The sequence below is a fragment of the Lissotriton helveticus genome, chromosome 11 (assembly GCF_964261635.1).
Source record: "Lissotriton helveticus chromosome 11, aLisHel1.1, whole genome shotgun sequence".
NCBI lineage: Eukaryota > Metazoa > Chordata > Amphibia > Caudata > Salamandridae > Lissotriton > Lissotriton helveticus.
In genome coordinates this window covers 15405360-15426919 of record NC_136072.1, presented here as the reverse complement: position 1 = coordinate 15426919, position 21560 = coordinate 15405360, and the positions used below count along the sequence as shown (strand labels likewise).

Genomic DNA, 21560 nt, shown 5'->3' with positions numbered 1-21560 from the left:
GATTATGAAACTTGGAATTCATGAAAGTTCACCTGCTTAAATGAGTGCTTTGATGAACCTTTGAATGAGTGGGAGAGCTCTTTTCTGATGCCAAGGTACTGTTCATTATACCTAAATAAGCCAATACAAAATGTGTGCTGTAGAAAATGTGGTTGTGAAATGGAGTGTACAATGGTGTTGTTCTTATATACTGAAGAGTGCATTTACAAGACTTCTTACTCTGATTTACAACTGGAATTCCTATAACTATTAACTTGAGCTCAAGAGATTGTACACTAACAAATTTGCAAATGTAACTATGGTGAGATGCCTGCTGTGGTCTTGAAGGGAGGCCATGACTATCACAGCTTCAAGCTAGAATTAGCAAAATCAGATGATAACATAGCAAGAAGTACCCAAACATATAAATGTTTAGTTGTACACCTCGTTGTGCAACTCATATTCTGAAGATGAATGGGACAAGACATATTTTTCTTCTCTTCAGTGCTTACTATGTTGAAGATTGCGAGTGTTCCAATATATCTAATTTCAAATGCATTCAATGGATTTATTCCATGGTGTGTTAGTTAGAGAGCTAATCACAAACATATTGTTTACCTGTAAAGCCAGACACTGGAAGTCCACTTGGCCAGCTCCATATTTTCCAGTGAGATACAGCTCATGATATTGAAAAATTTAAAGTGTCAGGTTAAAAAACTGCTTCCCTGGTGGAAAGGGTTTGCTTCCACTAATCAAAAGGATTTAAATCTCCACCAGTGTCATGAAATTAAAATGAAGTAATATTCTCCTTGAGGTTTTCGCAGATACAAAAACTCAAATATTTCTGGTTATTTCAGGGCTTATTTCACTTTCCACCTTCACAGTCTTGTTGTAACAGTTTTGAAAATCTACAGATGGTCTTTTTTGCATTGGCCACTTGTGGTGCACAACTATAGATCATTGCGTTATACCACAAAACAATGATAAAATTAAAGATTTAATTATACAAGTTTGCAATCTAATATTAGTACTTGTGTCCACACACAGGGCAGTACATCTGTTACCCTTGTCTATCTGATTGAATAAACAACAGTTACACACAGGAGAGCTTGACATCCTAAATTGTCAGCCCACCTAGTCCTAATATATGGTAATTGGCACAAAACTAAATTAATTCTAATAAGTAAGATTATTTTAAAAATAATTTTAGACCACAATTTCATCAATTGTTTGTCTGACGTATTTTTTTAATGTACAATCCAGCTGTCCATAATTTTGATCTAAAAGAGGAGATTGTTGCCTAAATTTGCTTGAATTCTTTGGTCTTCCAGATGAGATTTGTACACTTATACAATTAATACTTTGAAACAAATATTTATTTTTATCTTCCAGATGGGCATTATATCTACATTGATGGCAGTGAGTCCAGCTCTGGAGACTTTGCCCATTTGATCAGTCCCGAGTGCAGCGTCAGCGGTCCGCAGTGTTTACGCTTCTGGTATCACATGTACGGAGTGGCACGAACAATGGCACTGAAGATCTATGTGAGGGAGAAGCTAGGACCGCAAGTGCTGGTTTGGTCAGACTCCGGCAACAAGGGGGACAGGTGGTACTCTGGGGAAGTCCTTCTGCACGGATCCAGCATTCAGCAGGTGGGTGATTGATTGTTGGTCAAGCAACTTGATCTTTGTGCAGTAAAAATGTACATTAATCTCATTTCTGATATCTTCATAATTGAGGAAAATAATGTTGAACAACAATGAACAAAGGACTCTTGCCTGTTTTTCAAGCTAAACAGTAGTATTAAAACAGTCAGAAGGGTGCTGTATTTACTGCCTACCATGTTTTTGGTGTCTTATGACTTATTATACTTCTCATGAGCCTAACTCTAATGATATTTAATTGTTATTATTTATTGATTGCCGTATTTGCATATTGTATAATAACAAATACAGATTCTGATGCTCCTTTTTTGTGGTATTTTACACCCAGTCTAACTGCTCCACGACTCTTCAATATGACATCTTATTTCATCTCCACACCATTTCAACTGATTTGTAGGAAAATCTTAGCCACATGAGGAGAAATAAAACAACAAATATTGTCTGGAAATCACAAACTTGCTAACTTATAAAACTTTCAACCTGATGACATCCTCAGTATTTGGCAAATCAGGCTTCACAAATGACTGGATTGTGTTGTGTCCATTCCCCACAAACGTGTGCCAGGTTTATCGATGATGTGCTATACCAACTAACACATGAACCAACAGGGATACATTTCTTGCTCTTAAAAACTACTAGGTCACCTTCTGCTGGTGGCGGCCCGGCTGTTTGGCTAATAATGCATCTCCAGAGAAACGTCCGTGTGTCCATGAGCCAGTAGGTGTCCAAGTGTGGCAAAATCTAAATCAGGAGAAAAGCCCTGTATTGGTTGTTTGTCACAACATCAAAGTAAAAATAATAGTTGTAGTGGGATACTACTCCCCTCCTTGTCTTTATTAAAAATTGAACTTTGCTGCATTAAAACATGGAAAATTAAAATTTTATCACAAAGCTGGAGGTTCTTATTAAACATGTTCAGAGCATATTATTGACCTCTTCTAAAGAATAAGTAATATATTTACTGTAAACAGTCATATAAACTGTGGACCAGTCAGCATCTTATAAAATGTCATTATTAATTAAAGAAATAAAGACACTTGGCTGACTGCTTGCATAGAGCTATAAGTAGCTTTTCCTACTGAACAAGTCACTGATTGATCAAGAAAATTAGGTACATTTGTTTTGAAGATCTCCTGGTCTTAGTCAATGTCTGATTTAAAATGAGACTCCACAGGCTCACTATTGTCATCAATATCAAGTGAAAGAACTTAATATTTACATAACCAGAAATAACATTACATGAGAATACATACAATATATGTGTTGAGTGGCCAAACATACAGTGAACAATTTAGAATCAATCTTTTCATTGGGCGGAAGTGATAAAGGGTTTACACAGCTTCCTGCCTACATACGTATTGTTTGCTCTACAGTGAACTATTATTACAGTTGAAGAAATATGCTTGAATAATTTATGTTGTTCACCAAATGTAAATATTGTTAGGGCAAATACATTCCAAAAAATAAAGGACAAAGCCTTAAAGAAGCTAATTCTGCCACCAGGAATGTGGGTGGACTTCATACACACTCAGTTAAAGAGAGTACAATGTGAAAGAGAAATCACAAAATGTTCTCCATGCACGTCACACTCGCTGTCACTCACAACAGTGCCAGTCCTGAGGATGGGGCACAAGCTAAAGACGTGGAGAGAAGAGTGTGGCACAGGCTCCAGTGGGTCAGAGCTGATGCTCTGAACCTATCCCAGAGAAGAAGAAAGGACACTTAGCTGACTGCCCCAGAAGCTAGAAAGGAGAGCTCGCAAGACATTTATGGTTTACTATAGCCTTACAGCCCATGGCAGTGGGCCATTAAAGGACATCACCAGCCGCTCTCCGTAAGGCCCTTGTTCACAGCAACAGCTGTGAACAACAACATTGGAACGTTGCTCACCGGGCTTTTACCGGCCATTAGAACCCCAGAGCACTCCATCGTCTTCAATAGAGCTCCCAATATTCCAATGATCTAAATGCTGATTAGTTACTAACGACATACAACAGTGTGTAGGCTCTGTTAGAAGATCTATTTCTTCTTCTTATTGTAATTTGCTATTTTTGTTGTTCCTCTCTTTACTGGCTGCTGTTGAGAATAAACTAGAAAGGGGAATGCATAAGCGGATGCTTTGGTTTTGTAATAAAATTAACAACCTTGTAAGGCAAGCGGTGTGATTGCACAGTCCATCATGGAACTTTTGTTTGCCAGCTAGGTTTGCGCTATACATACTTGCAATGCCTCTATAAGGACTGTTGAAACTGAAGGTACTTGGAGTCCCCAACAGCATTTCCTTTCTCAAGGGTTGTTCATCTATCCTTACTGCTGTTGTGAGCGTCCTTGTCTTTTATGGCCACATGTATTCAGTCATTTGGAGTGTGCTGTCCTAGGGTGTGAGAAGGGGACCTGTTCTTCCACATCTTAGTAAATATAAACGAATGTGCACAATTATTACATGCAGCTGTTGACAGGCAAACAGATTGTCTGCTTTCATGTAAAGACATGCAGTGTCCTGTAAAAAAAAAAAATCAAAAGATATCAGTGATTTATAATGTTATACAAAGAGTATTCACTCCATTATCTTTATGATAATAATTGTGAAAAAGGTTTCTTGCATAAGCTTTCAACTCAAAACAGATTCCTTCACAAAATAAGTGTTAATCCATTTATTCCACCAAATCCCATAAAATCCTGCAGTGTTGTCAACACTGGACTATCGCAAGAGAGCAGTACTCTCTCCTTGCTAGTGATTCTGCAGTTGAATTAATTTTTCTACACTCTTCTTTTCACAGGTCATCATCGAAGGCATGAGGGGTAATGATTACCGGAGTGACGTAGCTGTGGACGATATCTACATTTCTGATAGCTCATGTATTGGTAAGGTTTATGGAACATATAGGCGAACACTGACACTGTTGTGTGAATCATTTGTGAACACTGGCAATGTCGTGTGAATCATTGATGAACACCAGCGTTGTTGTGTGAATCATTGGTGAACACTACCACTATTGTGGGAATCATCGGTGAACACCAGTGCTGTTATGTGAATCATTGATGAACACCAGCACTGTTTTGTGAATCATTGGTGAACACTGGCACTGTCGTGTGAATCATTGGTGAGCACCAGCACTGTTGTGTGAATCATTGATGAGCACTTGCACTGTTGTGTGAATCATTGGTGAACACCAGCGCTGTCGTACGAATCATCAGTGAACACCAATGCTGTTGTGTGAATCTTCGGTGAACACCAGCGCTGTTGTGTGAATCATTGGTGAGCACCAGCTCTGTCGTGGGAATCATTGGTGAACACTAGCGCTGTTGTGTGAATCATTGGTGAACACTGGCACTGTCGTGGGAATCATTGGTGACACCAGCGCTGTCATGTGAATCATCGGTGAACACCAGCGCTGTCGTGTGAATCATTGGTTAACGCCGGCACTATCGTGTGAATTATTGGTGAACACTAGGACTGTCGTGGGAATCATTGGTGAACACTGTCACTGTCGTGGGAATCATTGGTGAACACTGGCACTGTCGTGTGAATCATTGGTGATCACTGACACTGTTGTTGGCATCATTGGTGAACACTGTTGTGTGAATCATTGTTGAACAGCGGCACTGTTGTGGCAAACATGGATTTTGTCCTTTAATTTTTAAAAGATGATTATACTGCAGATGGCACTTGTTTTCATACTGAAAATTCTGTTTAAAATGTTGCACAAGACACAATTAGAAACCAATCACTGATGAACTTTCAACTGAGTATAAACTGATCTTGTCAGAATTTGATAGATCCAGAGATGTGTGAATATCACCCTTACTTTCCAAAAACTTCAGAATTCCGCATGAAGGAACCCTGAATTCCACTTCTAACTTCTTACAGTTGGGGAGATCTGATTTAATGAGGTGAAATGTCATCAATCATGAATATGTTTCATGAATCATAATTTCAAAATGTAAATAGTGTCAATAAGTATATGCACAGTACCCCCTTTGTGAGGGGAGTTATAAACCACTGTAATCCCTTCTGATTATTTTAGGCGAGTAACTACTGGATATAATATGTTCATTATTACGCATAAGAAGTTTTTTCATAACCACTTTACAATTAAAGTATTCAGAGCCAGATGTAAGAAGGCGCATTGTGGTCGCAAACTGCATGATTCTCAAAATTGGGCTATTTCCAATTGCAATAATGCCTTTCGTTATGCACAAAAAACAAATTGCTAATTGAAAAAAAATATACTAAATCACAATTTGGGTTTGTGACCCAATATAGATTCATTATTTGGAAGGGGCGCGTTCACTGCATCCCTTCCAAATATTGAATCTGAATGGTATGTATTAATGTTTTCCAGCTGAAATCAGGTTACAGATCAATACTTTACGGACTACGAACATGTAGTGGTAAGCCATTACCAAATGGGAAGAGGCCTGGAACAAGTCCAAGTGATGGGGTCTGTAATGTGACATCTTTTCAATTTGCCATGAACTAAGGTTTTTTCTTATTCTCGATGATCAGAATACCCAGGTACTACCGCTACGACACCTACCTCAACCACCAGTCCCTCAACTTCCGCCCCCTCAACTCCTGCCACCTTAACGACCACCAGCTCGTCAGTACCGCCATCTTCAGGTAGTACTTGTTCAATAATCGCTCATTTATTTGTCTCATGCTTACCCCTTTGATGTAACAGTACATGGGTCTAAGCACTTCTTCTTCTTGTCTGTGACCTTGAAAGATGAAGGTCATTACATCATCTCATTTGTGGTTCTGCCTGACATTTCTCCTGTATTTACAGCCTTCTTTGTTTCTACTGCCTTTCTATTCCCGATGTCCATTCAAATTTGCAACATTCTTTCAAATATATACATAAAAATTTAATTTTGGGATTGCATGTATAACCACATGCTTTTTGGATAATTCCATTTTCCCACTGTGCACAGTTGGTGTTTGCTAAATACTTGTGTTGCTGTTTTTCTGCTCCAGATTCCTGTGTGGTGGAAGGAGACCCTCATTACTACACCTTCGATAATCAGGCTCATCATTTCATGGGAATCTGTACCTACACCTTATCCAAAGTGTGCAGCGCCAATAGCTCCCTCCCATATTTCAATGTGGAAGCAGCCAATGAGCACAGAGACGGAAACACGCGGGTGTCATACGTCAGATATGTGAATGTAGATGTTTATGGGCACAGGATTACCCTGGAGAAGGACAGGAAAGTTAAGGTTGGTTTGAAACATAACATTGTCCGGACTGAGTACAATGATAGAGTTAATTATTCATGTCTTTACTCACCAAAGTGGGTGGAGAGTGACCATAGTATGAAAAGCTCCAACGTGTTGTTTGTAAACAGTCACATTTGAGATGGGTCCACTTTTTAGGTCTTGCTTGAGATCTCGATGGCGATATCGTGGAGCTTATATGATCAGTACACTGAGAAAGGGAAGTAGGTCAGCCCCTCTACCACTGGTTAATGTATCGTTCACTGATAATGTAGGCCGAAAGCTATTGCAGTGGCGTAAGGCCATTTCATTGGTGCAGCCATGGAATGAATCTAAATGGGAATTACTGCACTCTTTCCTCTTTGTGGTATGTATTTGTTGGGCACTTGTCCAGAATCCTGAGTCAACAAGCAGTTATTTTGGCCATGTGTGCCGTTGTATGAGTAGGGCCAGTGCTGGGCGAGCCTTCGTACTCATAACCAACAATGTAGGAAGAAGCATAATCTACCGGAAGTCGTAAAATATAACTAGCTTGGGTTGATATGAGAGTGCATTTTACGGGATTGGCGAGTGGTATTCTCATTGCTCACTGGGCGTTTGGCTTCTGAAACTCTATTGTGGCTTGTGATTGGCTCTGGTAACAACTTCAATAGTTGATTGAGTGTGTATATGAAAACTCTGTGCCTCATCTGACAGGACAAGACCCAGCATCTCAGATTACCACATCAATGAGGTGAGGTCCTTCTTGGCTAATGTCCCCTGGCCTGAAGAACTGAAAAGAAGTAGTAGAAAATAAATGCTTCTCATGTCTAGGAGGTATCCTGGTACTGTTGTTAGAAAATGATTAGACCGTTCATTGGTAATCATTGAATCACCCTTGGAAGGTTGAAAAGCTGAGTTAAACTACCAGGATTTACACTTGTGACCCTGAGGTCAAATAAAGATGTATGTGTTACTTCTCTGAGCCGCCTAAACCAACATCAATTGCAGAAGGCGTTTGAGATGTACCAGGATGTTGTACATAAACCAGAAATATTGTGCCTCAGTTGTCCTACTGAATATGTACTTTTAGATTCAATGAGCAGTGTCTCGAGGAGCTAATAGCATTAATACACAAAGGGATAAAAAATAGGCCACGCCCCTCAGCCAATAGTTGTTGTAAGTAAGACTCATGCTGATCAACCCACATTACAGCTCTTGGTTGTTGTAACTGTCCTCTACCCCCATCATTCAGCTGAGCTAGGGTGATCACCTCTTGAGGATTCCCTTAAGAAGTCTGTTAAGTGAGACTACAACCACAGTCTTCTAATGTATCCTGTCATAGTTCGCGCTTCGGGCACCCACTTCTCAAAACCAATCACATTGCACAAAACATATTGTACTGGGCTTGAGGAAATGTTAAAACCTTGGATTGGTTGGGGGAACACTTGGTAAGGTTTTGGCAAAATAGTTCTCTTGGCATTGTATGCCATCTGAGGCTGTGCCATGTCTTTCTCCTTTTGTTGATTGTGTCCCTAAGAATATGTGTCTCCCCTTATATCAGTGTGAGGGCTTCCTGACTTTTTGACTTTGCTTGTCCCTCTGAGTAAATGTGATGAACAGCATTTGTGTCTACAACGTATGCAATGCTTTATGTGAATGCCTGTGCTTACATTCGGTGGCCCATTTAAGCCAGAGCGAGTGTCTTTACCAATGCTTTTCTTTTTAATTAGCAATTTCCTGTCAAATATGTTGCACATACTGGTGATAGTTGTGAACTGTCTTTTATCGCTGTTTTTCTTTAATTTAGCATTGTATATAGTGCGTAAGAATATTGTTTTTATTTTTATAACTGGATAATATCTGAATTAATTGTTGCTAGGTCGATGGCAAATCAGAGATTTTACCAATAACAGTGCAACCAGGACTGCAAGTCTCATTCAGTGGGCAGTACGCCCTTGTCACTACGGACTTTGGGCTGACGGTGAGGTTCGATGGGGTTCACAGAGTGGAGGTGACTCTTCTCGACTTCTATAAGGAGAAGGTTTGCGGCATGTGTGGCAACTACAACGGCGACCCCGCGGATGACTTCATGAACCCTGATGGAGGTCTGGAGGCGGATTCCACCAATCTGGGCAACAGCTGGCAGGTGGACAATGACACCAGGTTGGTATTTATTCAAGAAGCTGTTTTTAATTATTAAAGTGTATCTAATGTCTGTGCATTAACACAAACATACACATGTGTCATTGTACTTTCATAGGTGTGTTATAGGACCCAATGAGCCAAACTGTACTGAAGAGGACCGGCACACCATAGAAAGCAACAACTTCTGTGGCATCATCACTGATACGTCCGGACCATTCCAGCAGTGCCACAATGTGCTGAACCCATTGCACTACCTAAATAATTGTGTGTATGACTTGTGTGAATTGCAAATGGACCCTAGTGCTCTGTGTAAGAGCCTGCAATCTTATGCCGATGCGTGCCAAGCCCAGGGGGTTACGATCCAGCCATGGAGGAACGCCACATTCTGTCGTAAGTAGCAAGACCAGCTCTCTTGGGTTTTAGACAAAATAGGAAAGGTTACATTCTATCTTCCAGACCAGAGCTCCTGTGCCACAGAGTAAAAATAAATCCAATTTGCTTTATTATGCATGTTTCAATAGTATTTACTTGTTGGCTGGGACATTATAGGTAACAATGTTATAGCGGGTGTCTAGTATTGCTAATGGGATTACACATCCCACAAAGGATGTTATCCACAGGTATTTTTAACGTATATCTCCTTTTCATCAAGTTTTGACTACATTCTCAGTGCAGGAGAAAGTGAAAACAAATTCCAGTCTACAGTATTTAATTTGGTATTTCTTTTCCACAAATTATAATTGTTAAGATGAATAAGCAAATTGTGAACCACATTCTTAAAAGACTATTAAAGTTCTGGATAAAGGAGTAATAAATTGTAAAGGATCTTCTATATATTGACGGTCACATAAAGAATTATATTTTATAGTTAGGTCTAATTTCAAAACTGGAATTAAATTTTAGGAGGAGACCATAAGAAATTTAGGAAATATCAGCTTCATTCCAAGACAGTTTTAAGTCGATTCCTAATGTCTTATATTCTGCTAAAAAATATTCTCACTCAGAGGTATTGTCAGGTTTTAGATCCTCCTTTCCACAGTTTACGATGTACTTGTTGAGGGACTTGTACAATGTTTAAGACTTTAATGTTTGTAAGCAAAAATCTTGTGAATAAACATGTACATGTCCTTATTCATTATTATCACGCAATACTTCTCATTATCTTAACATGTAACATTGCCCATGATGAGTGTAAATCACCATGTAATGATTCTTTTTCAGTAAACAAGTAATTATATAGTTGTTAATTTACATAACATACTGTCCTCTTTTGATAGCAATCCACTGCGGCGCCAACAGTCACTATGAGCAGTGTGGCACCGCCTGCCCAGGTACCTGCGTGAATCCCGGCTCACCTTCCAACTGCGACAGTCCATGCATTGAAGGCTGTGTTTGCGACAGTGGGTATCTCCTCTACCACGACAAGTGTGTCCCCAGCAATCAGTGCGGGTGTTGGGAGGACGACAAACACTATCCGGTTGGATCTGAACACTGGACCGATGACACCTGCTCCAAAAAGTGCCGCTGTCCATCCCCAGGGGGCAGTTTGGTGTGTAATGATGCCACATGTAGGAATGACCAGTACTGTGGGATTTCTAATGGGAAGCCCGACTGTATCCCCTACACTTACGGCATCTGTAGAGTCCACAATGACCCTCACTACAGCACCTTTGACAATCAGAACCATCCCTTCATGGGCCTCTGCACCTACACATTGGCCAAACTCTGCATCAACTCCACATCTTTGCCATATTTCAATGTAGAAGCCAAGAACCAGCATCGTGGGAACCCGTCAGTGTCCTATGTGCAGAAGGTCATTGTCCACGTGTATGGTCAACAAGTACAGATCATCAGAAATGAGCCTCACCGAGTACTGGTAAGCAATTAAGTTCTCCTGTTCTGCAGTATTTTGGTCAAAATATTTTTTTAATTAGGGCAACAATTCCAGTTATCGTTATATATATTACTTACACTGTTACGGTCACTTCTGTGTAGTTATAGTTAGGTCCGTGTATCCATAGAAAGTGTGTGTTCTTGTTTCATGAATAACGTTGGCATAGTTTGGTGAATCTGCAGTAACTATTCCGACCAAAAAGTTATTCTATCTAAGCTCCTTCCTTGAAAGTTTCCGGGTGATCTGTGAAACATGGGCCAAGAAATAAGGAGGTCTCGAAAAGTAAATTTTCCCTGATACTTCCAAAAGGTAATTCTGTCAAACAATACAAAAAAATGAGCACACCCTGGCCTCAACGTTTATGTGGTAGTGAGGTGGGGATGGTCCACTTCCAAATGGACCCACCCCTTTATTGGCTGAAAACACATTGGACAACTTGTAGCGGCAGCCATTACAGGACTCAGGGACATGATCTCAATTGAAATGCATTGCATTTAATGCCCGGTTTTGAGAGTCACAATAAGGGGCACCATTGGTTTTCCCCTGTGAACAATGTAAATGCTTAGGTGGGATTTGATGAACCATGTTTAATAGAAAACTATTTTCGCTCATTTAAGTTTTAAATTCATTTTCAGGATGTGAGGACCATGCCTCGGTAATCCTGTAACTGTGCCACAACATATTATTCATGTTGTGGCCAGCCCATCAGGATTGACTAGTCTCCTTTAAATTGGCCAATCAGAACATATCTGAACATGAAGGATATACTTAACGCCTTCAAGGCCAACCCGAGGCCCTCTTTAAATTCTAATTTCTGAAATATATCTGCATATATTTACACTTACCTCAAAAAGCAAGCTTTCTTTGTAAAATTTCAACTTTCTGCCTCATTTGGTGGAATTCAGTTTAGCTGTTTATGTTATGTAATGGATAGCAACCTATCCTATGGGAATGAAATGGGAGATTACTGTTTTGGCACACCCCTATTTTCTTGAACCCTGTGTGGCATATCAGCATTGAAAATTTCCATGTAGGAGCTGGGGTGGAGGAACTTTTTCTTGGTAACGTTTTGTAAATAGATTTTTCAAATATCAAAATTGCTCCTCATATGGAACCCCTGACCTAACTATAACTAAACACTGGTGGCCACCACTGGTTTTTCCATATCTGTGTGTGTGCATATTTGTGTGTGTGTGTGTGCATGTTTCTGTGTGTGGGGTGTAGGTTATGGCTCAGTTGTACTTTCTGTTGAAAAGGCATCTTTTGATTTGTCTATACCATGAATGAATTTGCACTAAGTATGTAAATCACATAGCAAGGTCTGCTACGGTCCAGCATGCCATAGGTTCATGCTGATCTATGGTGTGGAAAATAGGTTAAAGGGCAGTGGGTGTGGGCGTAGATGTTTTTTCCCATTTTACCTCCAATGTGAAATCTTGCCCCTTCAGGACCAAAGTGCTGAACATATTTACACTAAACCTGAATTCAAACAGAACTTTACTCAGAAAGTGTGCTTTTGTTGGTTTGGGTAAATCTGCCAAGCTGGGTTTAAAGTGTAAACATTTTTGTACATTTTGCCTATCTCAGATTAGTAATTTTTCTGCGAAGCCAAAAATGAAAAATGAAAAATAAAAATGGAATCTGATTAGACATGAGGGCCTTTTCTCTCATCTCTCTTTTTAGCGTAGTTGATACTTAGGGACCGATGACGATCTTGGCGGATGGGATACTCCGTCACAAATGTGATGGATACGCCATCCACCATATTACAAGTTCCATAGGCTATGATAGAATTGTAATATGGTGGACGGGATATCCGTCATGTTTGTGATGGAGTATCCACTCTGCCAAGATCGTAATAAGGCCCTTAAAATGTTCTACATTCGTCTAGTACTATTTCTGTATCTGAATTTCAATTCCCTTCTTTTGTAATGTAAATATGTCTAGCATAATTTTCCCTCCTATTGCATTTAATGTGTTAGCACTGTGTTTGTATGACGTATTCAAAAAATAAGTAGACTTCTAAATGTCAGTATCTCTTAGTAAGTGGAATTTTTTTTTTTTTTTTTAGCTGGACTATATCATGCATACCTTACAGTATTTCTCATAATATCTACCTTTTGCTTCTCATACCCAGGTGAACTCAGTATGGACAACCTTGCCCGTCACCCTGGCTGAGGGTTCAGTGACAGTAGCGAGGAGTGGGCGATACATCATTCTAGAGACAGATTTCCGTCTGACCGTTATGTACGACACTGACCACACTGTGGAGGTGAAGGTCCCGAAAAATTACTTCAACAAGACCTGCGGCATGTGCGGAAACTTCAACAACCTGAGACAGGATGATTATATGATGCCCAATGGACAACAAGCCCAGAGCACCAACCAGCTCGGAAACAGCTGGCAGGTCCCTGACGATGACCCCAATTGTGGCCCACACCCAACACAGATTCCTCCCACTCCTGGCCCCGATTGCGAACCTGCAAAAGAAGAACAATACACGCGCCTCTGTGAAGAGATAAAAAACCCAAATGGGCCCTTTGCATTGTGTAACTCAGTGATCAATCCTGATGACTATGTGGAGAGCTGTGTGTTCGATCTGTGTCATTTGGATGGTGATAGCTTGACATTGTGTATGGCGCTGCAGGCCTATGCTGACGCTTGTCAACATGCGGGAGTCCCGATCGCTCCTTGGCGAAACTCCACCTTCTGCAGTAAGTATCTTGCTGGAAAGTAACAATTAAGATGCAAACCTCAGTCAACTAATAATGTATTCATTTATTGATTTAGAAGTGTATTTACTAAAGTATGTGTGAGCTAAGCCCAACCAGTGGCTTCCTGTCTAACACCTGAGATACCTGAACGGGCCCAAAAAAGGGGGGAGGGAGACCCACGCTGATTGACTTTGGGTACATCTGCTTTTTCAGCAGGAAAATGTTGAATATTTGTTTTTATAGTTTTGGACAAACCATGATTCCATGGTGTCTCCAACTGCACATCTTACTAGGGGGCCTTCAAAGCCATGCAGAAGGTCATCCTGGAGGCGGGGAGTCTTTTGTCTACTTGGAGGTTGTCCGGGAGTTACAGAGCAGGGCAGGAGGGTACTTTATTAGTTGGTGGTTGCTGCTGACTGATAGCTTAATAATTTGCAAACACAAAATGAGTCCTACCAATGAGCATTATGCATTGCACGTCACACTTAATGTATGACTTTCGTGGATCAAACACTTTTTATTTGTTGTTTGAATTTATCGCCAAATTAATTCAGCGAAGCAGACAATGATGTACCAGAGCCAGAGCAGCAGAAATTCCTGCTGAACAGAATCCTGCAATGAGGAAATCCCAAGTCGTAATGCTGCTGCATAACATACACAATAGAGCAACACAAAGTAGTACAGTGGCAGCAGACTAGGAGCATTAACTTCCTATCACAAATACCAAGAATCTCAACAGGCATCCAATGTTTCCCTCTTTGCAGATTTCCGGTGATACCACTGGTTAATCTATGTTATTTCATTGTCTTCTTTCAGATATCCCTTGTGATGATCCCAACAGCCACTATAATGCCTGTATGACTGCCTGCCCTGCTACATGCCTTGACCCTGTCCGTCAGAACTGCTCCAAGCCTTGTGTGGAGGGTTGTGAGTGTGATGAAGGTTTCGTGCTGAGCGGGGCCTCCTGTGTTGCTGTTTCTGACTGCGGCTGTTGGTACAACAACCAGTACTACAATGTGAGTGCAGTGTCCAGTGTCCATAAACAGTGTGTTCCTATGACAATGGTAACTACTCTATTAATTTTATGAATGTGCTTCTCTTGCAGAAAGGAGAGAGCTTCGTGGAAGAGAACTGTGAACGCACATGCGCATGCATGGGGAACAACAACACGCAATGCATTGCATCATCCTGCACTCACAATGAAATCTGTAAGATTCAAAATGGCGTCAGGGGTTGCTACCCAGCAAGCACCGCCACCTGCCACATCTATGGAGACCCGCACTACACAACATTCGATGGGACACTTCACCACTTCCAGGGATCCTGTAACTACACCGTCACCGAGACCTGTGGAAACACCTCCACCAGATTCAGTGTTACTACCCGCAACGAGCACCGCGGCAGCCCGAGCTGGACCGCTCTGAACTCCGTAGCACTCACTGTGGATGGCAATCACATCGCCCTGAGGAAGAACAGACTGGTTTATGTGAGTATACTTTAATTTTGATTGTAAATAAATATCTGTTTACTTGTTGCCTTTGTTACTCTATGGAAATTTCATTATTTTCTACTGCACCATGACCACTGCACTAATACTAAATAGATTTTTTTTTAAATTAAATTCATCCATCCATCCATCAAACTCATGGTTCCTTTAGAGGTGAAGGAACTGTTAAGTTTCTATCGGTGAAGCTTCAGTATGATTTTGAAATGTAAACCCTTGGCATCTCATCAATGTTCTCTAAGCTCTCCGGTTACAGTCGTGTTCACCCTGAAATATTTAGTTCCAACAATCATCACCAATTAACGTTTTCTTATGAGTGCCACCTGAGATCAGGTGGTGCTAGGAAAGAAAATGTTGTAATGCCCTTGTTACACAAACAGAAAAATCCCTAAGCATCAGGGACATTTGTCTTTTCCCTTATGGAAACTATCCCTTGTAGTGGACTTTGTTGCCACAAAGAAAAATGGAATCCTTCAACTTACCAGCATGGTAATCAGTCTCGCATTCAACAGTAATGGAAATACACTTGCCTTACCTGCAGGTCCACCTTAAGTATTAAGATCCCTTCTACGCAGGGCACTCGCAATAGTATAAGTGAGGCCCTTAGTTACTGGTTTAAAAATCTTATTGTTCCTCATGCCTAAGAGCCACAGCACACAGGTGGCCATGAGGTGAGATATCGGGTGCCAGTGGTCCACAGACGCCTCGAACATTGCTGTGAAAACAAACTTCAAAGTAGGACAAATTAGTCTATGAATGTCCTGCTTTTGTTAGTAGCTTCACCATTTATTCTGATCTTCCAGTGGACGGAAAGTCCTAACTTAGCCAGAAGTTGAATAAGTTCTACCTGGATGCTGCAATTACTCCCAAACTTTCAGGAACTCTGGGTCCAGGGGAAGGCCAACTGCAGTCAGCTGTGGTATGTCTTTGGATGCTAGAACTGGTCAGATATTTCCCTGTTCATGAAGCAGAAATTGAACGTCTTTTTGAAATACTAGTTCCGGTGTCGGCCCACAAATTTAAGTTTCCAAATTAATTAGAATTCTGTTATTTATTACAAGTTCACAAAGTGGATTCTGCCTCTGATTCTTCAGCCAAGACACCCAAATATGCTGTTTAACACATTGTCAATTTTGTCCATCTTGCAGTAAAGCACATTCTGGGATTTCTCTGCTAACAAATGCACCTCTGGCACAATACACAGGTGTTGCTATTCTTCACATTATGTGCCTAGTTAACAAGACACACTTACCTAATGGCAGAAAGACCCTCTCATGCATCAAAATGGTTTTAGTCCAACAAGTTAGCCCTCCAAACCTACATATCAGTGCTGCTGAGATGCTTTTCAGATTACACATGTGGGTGGTGTAAAGCCAGAATCAATCCCATCTGGTTCAGTTGACAATAATGACACTTGGGCATAATTAAAAGTCAGTTTAAGTCATTTGGTGTTTGTTTCTTACAAACCATGTTTTAGAGGTGGAAATGAATTTAGGAGAGTAGGTTTAGCATCCGACCACTGCCCAAAGTCGAAATATGTGAACTCGCCTGTGAAATATTTAAAAGCTCCATGAGATCAGGTGAATAAGAGGGATCCCTCTTTCATCACTCAAGTGATTCTCCTTTGAGTGCCTTAAAAGACTCTTTAAAAGAGATTGAGTTGTTATTGTCATTCACACATCTTCTGTATCATTAGCTGAACAGTGCCTCAACCCTCAGTCACTCGCCTTTCATTCTGTCTGATGTTTCTGCTTCTTGCCCAGAAGCCACACTTACTTAATGACCCCGGGTAGCAACACCACTCTCCTCAGATGCCTTGTCAATGTCCTAGCCTCCTGTGCTGTCACTTCTAGAGAGACCATAACATTGGGCACTTTTAAGTTACTACACATACCCCAAATCTCCACTTCTTGACTCTGGTAAAATCTCCATGCTTGAAATGTAAGTCCTTATCTCCCCAAGACAGACTGTCTGATCTTATCACTAAGACAGGCTATCTGATCTTATTCTGCACTGACCCATCAATGTTAAGCTGCAAACCACCCTCCTCGCAAGCTCGTTTAGTGTTTTATTTTTTGATTTTCCCATTAGATCAATCATATATTGGTCAATGTACCGGCCTATATTTCGGGAGTGAACATATCACTTGCTGGCTCCTACGTTGTGGTGACCACAGACTTTGGACTCGAGCTTCAGTTTAATGGCGACCACGAGCTCTTTGTGAGAGTGAAAGAATACCACAAAGACGTGTTGTGTGGATTGTGTGGGAACTACAACGGCAACCCGAAAGATGACTTCATGAAACCAGGTGGTGATGTGGTTCAAGACGTCAACGACTTTGGAAACAGCTGGAGGGTGCCTGATGATGAATGGAAGTAAGTACCTTCTCAGATGACACTAAGTATTAGCAAAGAGAAAAGACACATAGAATACAATATGACCAATGACTGTGGTCATTCAAAGTTTTCTCACACTGTCACAGATTTGTGATGTTCCCGAAATTTGCACTTTAGAAAATTGTGCACAATTTCTGAGATTAGATTTGCTGTCATATTTTCAAAGTTGTTCTGTACATTGCAAGATCGTTTTCACCACTTTGTGAGATGATGTTCACTGTAATGAAACACAGCCAAGATGAAAATATATGCAAAATCTTTACTATGTGCCATGTCTGGTGCAAAAGTTATAATTTGCACCCACATTTTGCAAAGTGTAAATCTTCATAATTTTTTAACTTTGCAATCATTTTCATAGCGTTTGAAAAATGTACTCAAAACAACTATATCCACTCCTATTTACCTACGATACATTTGTAATGTGGATTTACTTAAGTAGTAACAGGATTTCAGATGAGTTGTGCTATGTTTTTGTTCGAATATTGAAGGTGATCCTTTGCTGATGGTGCATCTGCTATTACTTCGAATGCGCAAATGAAGCACAATGATGTGCAAGTTGTAATACATAGCATTCATGAAGGTCTCATCCTGAAGAAGGGACCTGTGTGGGATCAAATGCTCATGCACTTTAGGACTGTCGTGCTGATTCAATGTTCCGATAGGTGGACCTCCTTGTTCCACATACATGATCACTTTGCTAAGTGAATGAAGACTTGTCCATTTCTACATAATTGCTCATTGGCCAATATTTCTAACCTTTTCTGGAAAGACCCTCTTGCATTGCCACAATAACCAATGCATCCTTGTGTGTCCGTTAGTTGCAGTTCTACGATAATTCCACCCATAGTATGCTCACCATCCTTGGAACAAGTGTACGGAGAACAGTGCAAGATCCTAACTACAGGAACTGGCCCCTTCGCTCCCTGCCATGCGCTTATACCACCGCAGTCATACTTTGAGAGCTGTGTCTATGACGTGTGCGCCAATGGAGGGAGCTCTGACCAACTCTGCCAAGCCTTGGGCTCCTACGCGTCAGCCTGTGAAGTGGCCGGAGTACACCTGGGAGACTGGAGGAAGGGGACAGTCTGTGGTAATTTATTCTGAGTTTAATCATTTTATGCATGTTTAATATATACTTCTCATGCTATTTGTTTTATTTCAAATATAGAAGAATATATGGTGTTTAGGATATATTAGGAGTCATTTCACTTCACTGTGGCGTCCGCTTCCAGAAAGCAAATGACCCAAACATTAAACCCTGTAACGTGCCCAAGGAAAAGCAGACAAGAAATTGATTTGCAGACTGACCATGTGAGCCTGCTTGTACGCTGTATTGATCTCCCAAGCAAGCCTAGGCGCTGTGGAGACTGTGCAAACAAACCTAGATACTGCCTCGACCCTGCAAGCGTTCCTAGGCATGGTACCCACCCTACAAGACTCCATGGAAGCGTTGATCCCTGAACACCGCAGAGACATCATAAGCATTCCAAGGCACAGCACTGACCCCCCAAGTATGCCTAGGCATTGCAATCAAAACAGTGACCCTGCGAGTATCCTGAAGGAAGTTCTTGATATCAAAATGTATATAAAAATATGACTTATTTTTCTAAATTGGTCTTGGATTTATTCGTGAGTGTGTATCTCATTTATTGCCTCTGTGAGAACAACAAATGCTTAGCACTACCCTCTGGTAAGCGTAAACTGTTTGCCCACACTACCACAAAAGAGAGCTTTTAGTGTTATCATTTTTGCCTCTGTAAACCAAAAAGGGTTGCTTGGAATCTTTACACAGTGTACCTTGTATTGGGATAGACCAGCTATTCTCTACCATTCCATGTGTTTATTTGGAGAAAAACAAGCCTCATGATCATCTTATAAAGTGAGAAAAATAACTTGGGAATTTCCTTGCACACCCATGTCAAATCCTAAAGCTATTCTGCTTTCTCCTAAGTACCCCAAATTCCTTCTTTACATTTGGCTCAATTTTACTGCATTAAGATATATTGATAAGGTGGAGAACTCCTCACATATCAACAGAAGAAATTAATTATATGAAATAGCTATACAAGACAATGTGTATTGATAAAGGCATTTTGTTTAACATGTAACAAACACTTCATCACTGAAGTCTCAATAATGTGTTGATTTAATGAAATAGAAAAGGGGAAGACATGTGAAAGGATTAGATAAAAGATAGAACAACAACAAAATGATGTAATTCAAGGTGTGCTCTTTTTAAAGGCCTTAGTAGCTACAAAATATATAGTAGTTTAATGTAAAAATAACTATAGGAATTGTAAAAAAAAAATTATATTGAATATTGTAATTGAAGAGTGTTGTATTTTTGATAGTTGTCAACAAACTGATAAAGGAGCCTTCAGGCAGAGATATGAATGGCCCTTTCTTCCAATGATTAGGATTCCTGGGAACTAATCCTGAAAGAGAGACATATGTTACTTTAAGAGATATGAAGAGTGATATTTAGAGCACGGTGTGATTTGTGGAGTAAACATATTAATGCACTGGAAATTACATGTTTTTTTTATTACAGATGTGAATATTTCTACCACAACTACCACAATCACAACCAACCCCATCACTACCATGACCAGCACAATGACGGACAGGACGACAATAACCACAGAATCAGGTAAATATAGGGCATCAAGTCCATCCGATCATAAGTGCAATTCCAGTTCTCCTTAATGTCTCTCGTGGCTGAAGCTATAGTTTGCTTGCTTCAGCAACTGATCCTTTTGTGGAAAGCATTGATGCTGTCAAATACATAAATTTATACATAATGAAAACATTTTTGTATAAAATACAAGCAAGTTAACAGAGGTAGGATCCCAGCAGATTTAATTGTATTATATGATATAGGTATCACATGGGAGTACGTTCAGTAATATATAATATTAAGTATCCTTTTTTCTTTTTACAGGTATGTTCTAACTTTTGATTGTGCATGTCATTTAAATGATGATGTCATTCCTCACTTGTAATAATAATATATTACAAGTGAACAGTGGTATCACACTTCCAGCTATGAACATATTTCCTAGAAATCTGTGAACAGCCGCCCAAGCTCAGTTTGTACATCACTAGGAAGGAGAAAACAAACATCTAAGTCTCCAATCGCATTGCGATTGTGTTTCCTTCAAGTGTTTTGTCCATTTTTCCCATTCAAATTCTGCCTCCTCGGAGAGCAGCGTCACAGCCCTCTGTGTATGGATGTATGTTGGTCTCTTGATAGAAAAACCTAGTCAGAGGAAACCGAGCTCTACAGCGGTACCTGGTTACTGGTAGGATCAATGATCATTACCACGATGGAGATGAAAGGGGGTCCTGAGTTCCTGTTTAGAGGCGGATCTTCTAGAGGGATCCAATGCACTGTTCTCTGAAGGTGTTCTTCTTCAGGCATCTAATTAGAGGGAGGGTTGGTTGGTCCTGATGATTATGGTGATTTGTTTTGTTATTTTTTACAATTGTTTCCATTCTGGTGAGCTCCTGTTTGTTAGTGTGTTGAGAACCTTCGATATGTTGAGCTTGTCCGCCAGATTGGCATAAGGGCTCTTTGTGTAGTTTAGTTGATGATGTAACTGTCCTTCAGGATACTGCGGGAAGTTATGGGGATTCTTCTGAGTTGCATTAGAGAAGGGGCTATATGATCAAACTTCTCCAGCCACTCAATGAGGCCTATGCTGGTGTGTATCATGGCTCTAAAGGGAGGCCATATTTGGGCTGTTTGTTTTTGGTGAATAGCATTAATTCATTAATGGCAGTATGTTGTAGCTAAACTATGTTTAAACATGTACTTTCCCAATGTGTGCTGGCGGAAGTATGATCAATGGGAGAACGCTGGATGCACAATTACACCAGAGCGGCTCCCTCCTATGTATGATGCATGTTGACTCATCCCCTTGACACACTGGGTCACTTTGCCTCTTGGTATATTTCCCTGTACACCTCTGAACATAAGGCAATGGCCAATGAAATCAATACTTTTCTCACCCTTACTCCTCCCCAATCTGTCAGATGAGAGTCAGGCACTCCTCGAGTGAGAGA

At 40.5% G+C, this 21560-nt stretch overlaps 1 protein-coding gene across 1 annotated transcript in view; it reads left to right on the top strand.

Moving 5' to 3' along the window:
- LOC144791347 (uncharacterized) overlaps positions 1–21560 on the top strand; it is a 363412-nt gene that overhangs the window by 225878 nt on the left and 115974 nt on the right. The window contains exons 66-77 of the mRNA XM_078666025.1: positions 1372–1631; positions 4424–4508; positions 6154–6267; positions 6622–6863; positions 8722–9005; positions 9103–9377; positions 10265–10863; positions 13019–13595; positions 14412–14611; positions 14701–15081; positions 17191–17474; positions 18314–18585. Coding sequence (XP_078522151.1) covers positions 1372–1631; positions 4424–4508; positions 6154–6267; positions 6622–6863; positions 8722–9005; positions 9103–9377; positions 10265–10863; positions 13019–13595; positions 14412–14611; positions 14701–15081; positions 17191–17474; positions 18314–18585 — 3573 coding nt within the window. The remainder of the gene's footprint in view (positions 1–1371; positions 1632–4423; positions 4509–6153; positions 6268–6621; positions 6864–8721; positions 9006–9102; positions 9378–10264; positions 10864–13018; positions 13596–14411; positions 14612–14700; positions 15082–17190; positions 17475–18313; positions 18586–21560) is intronic.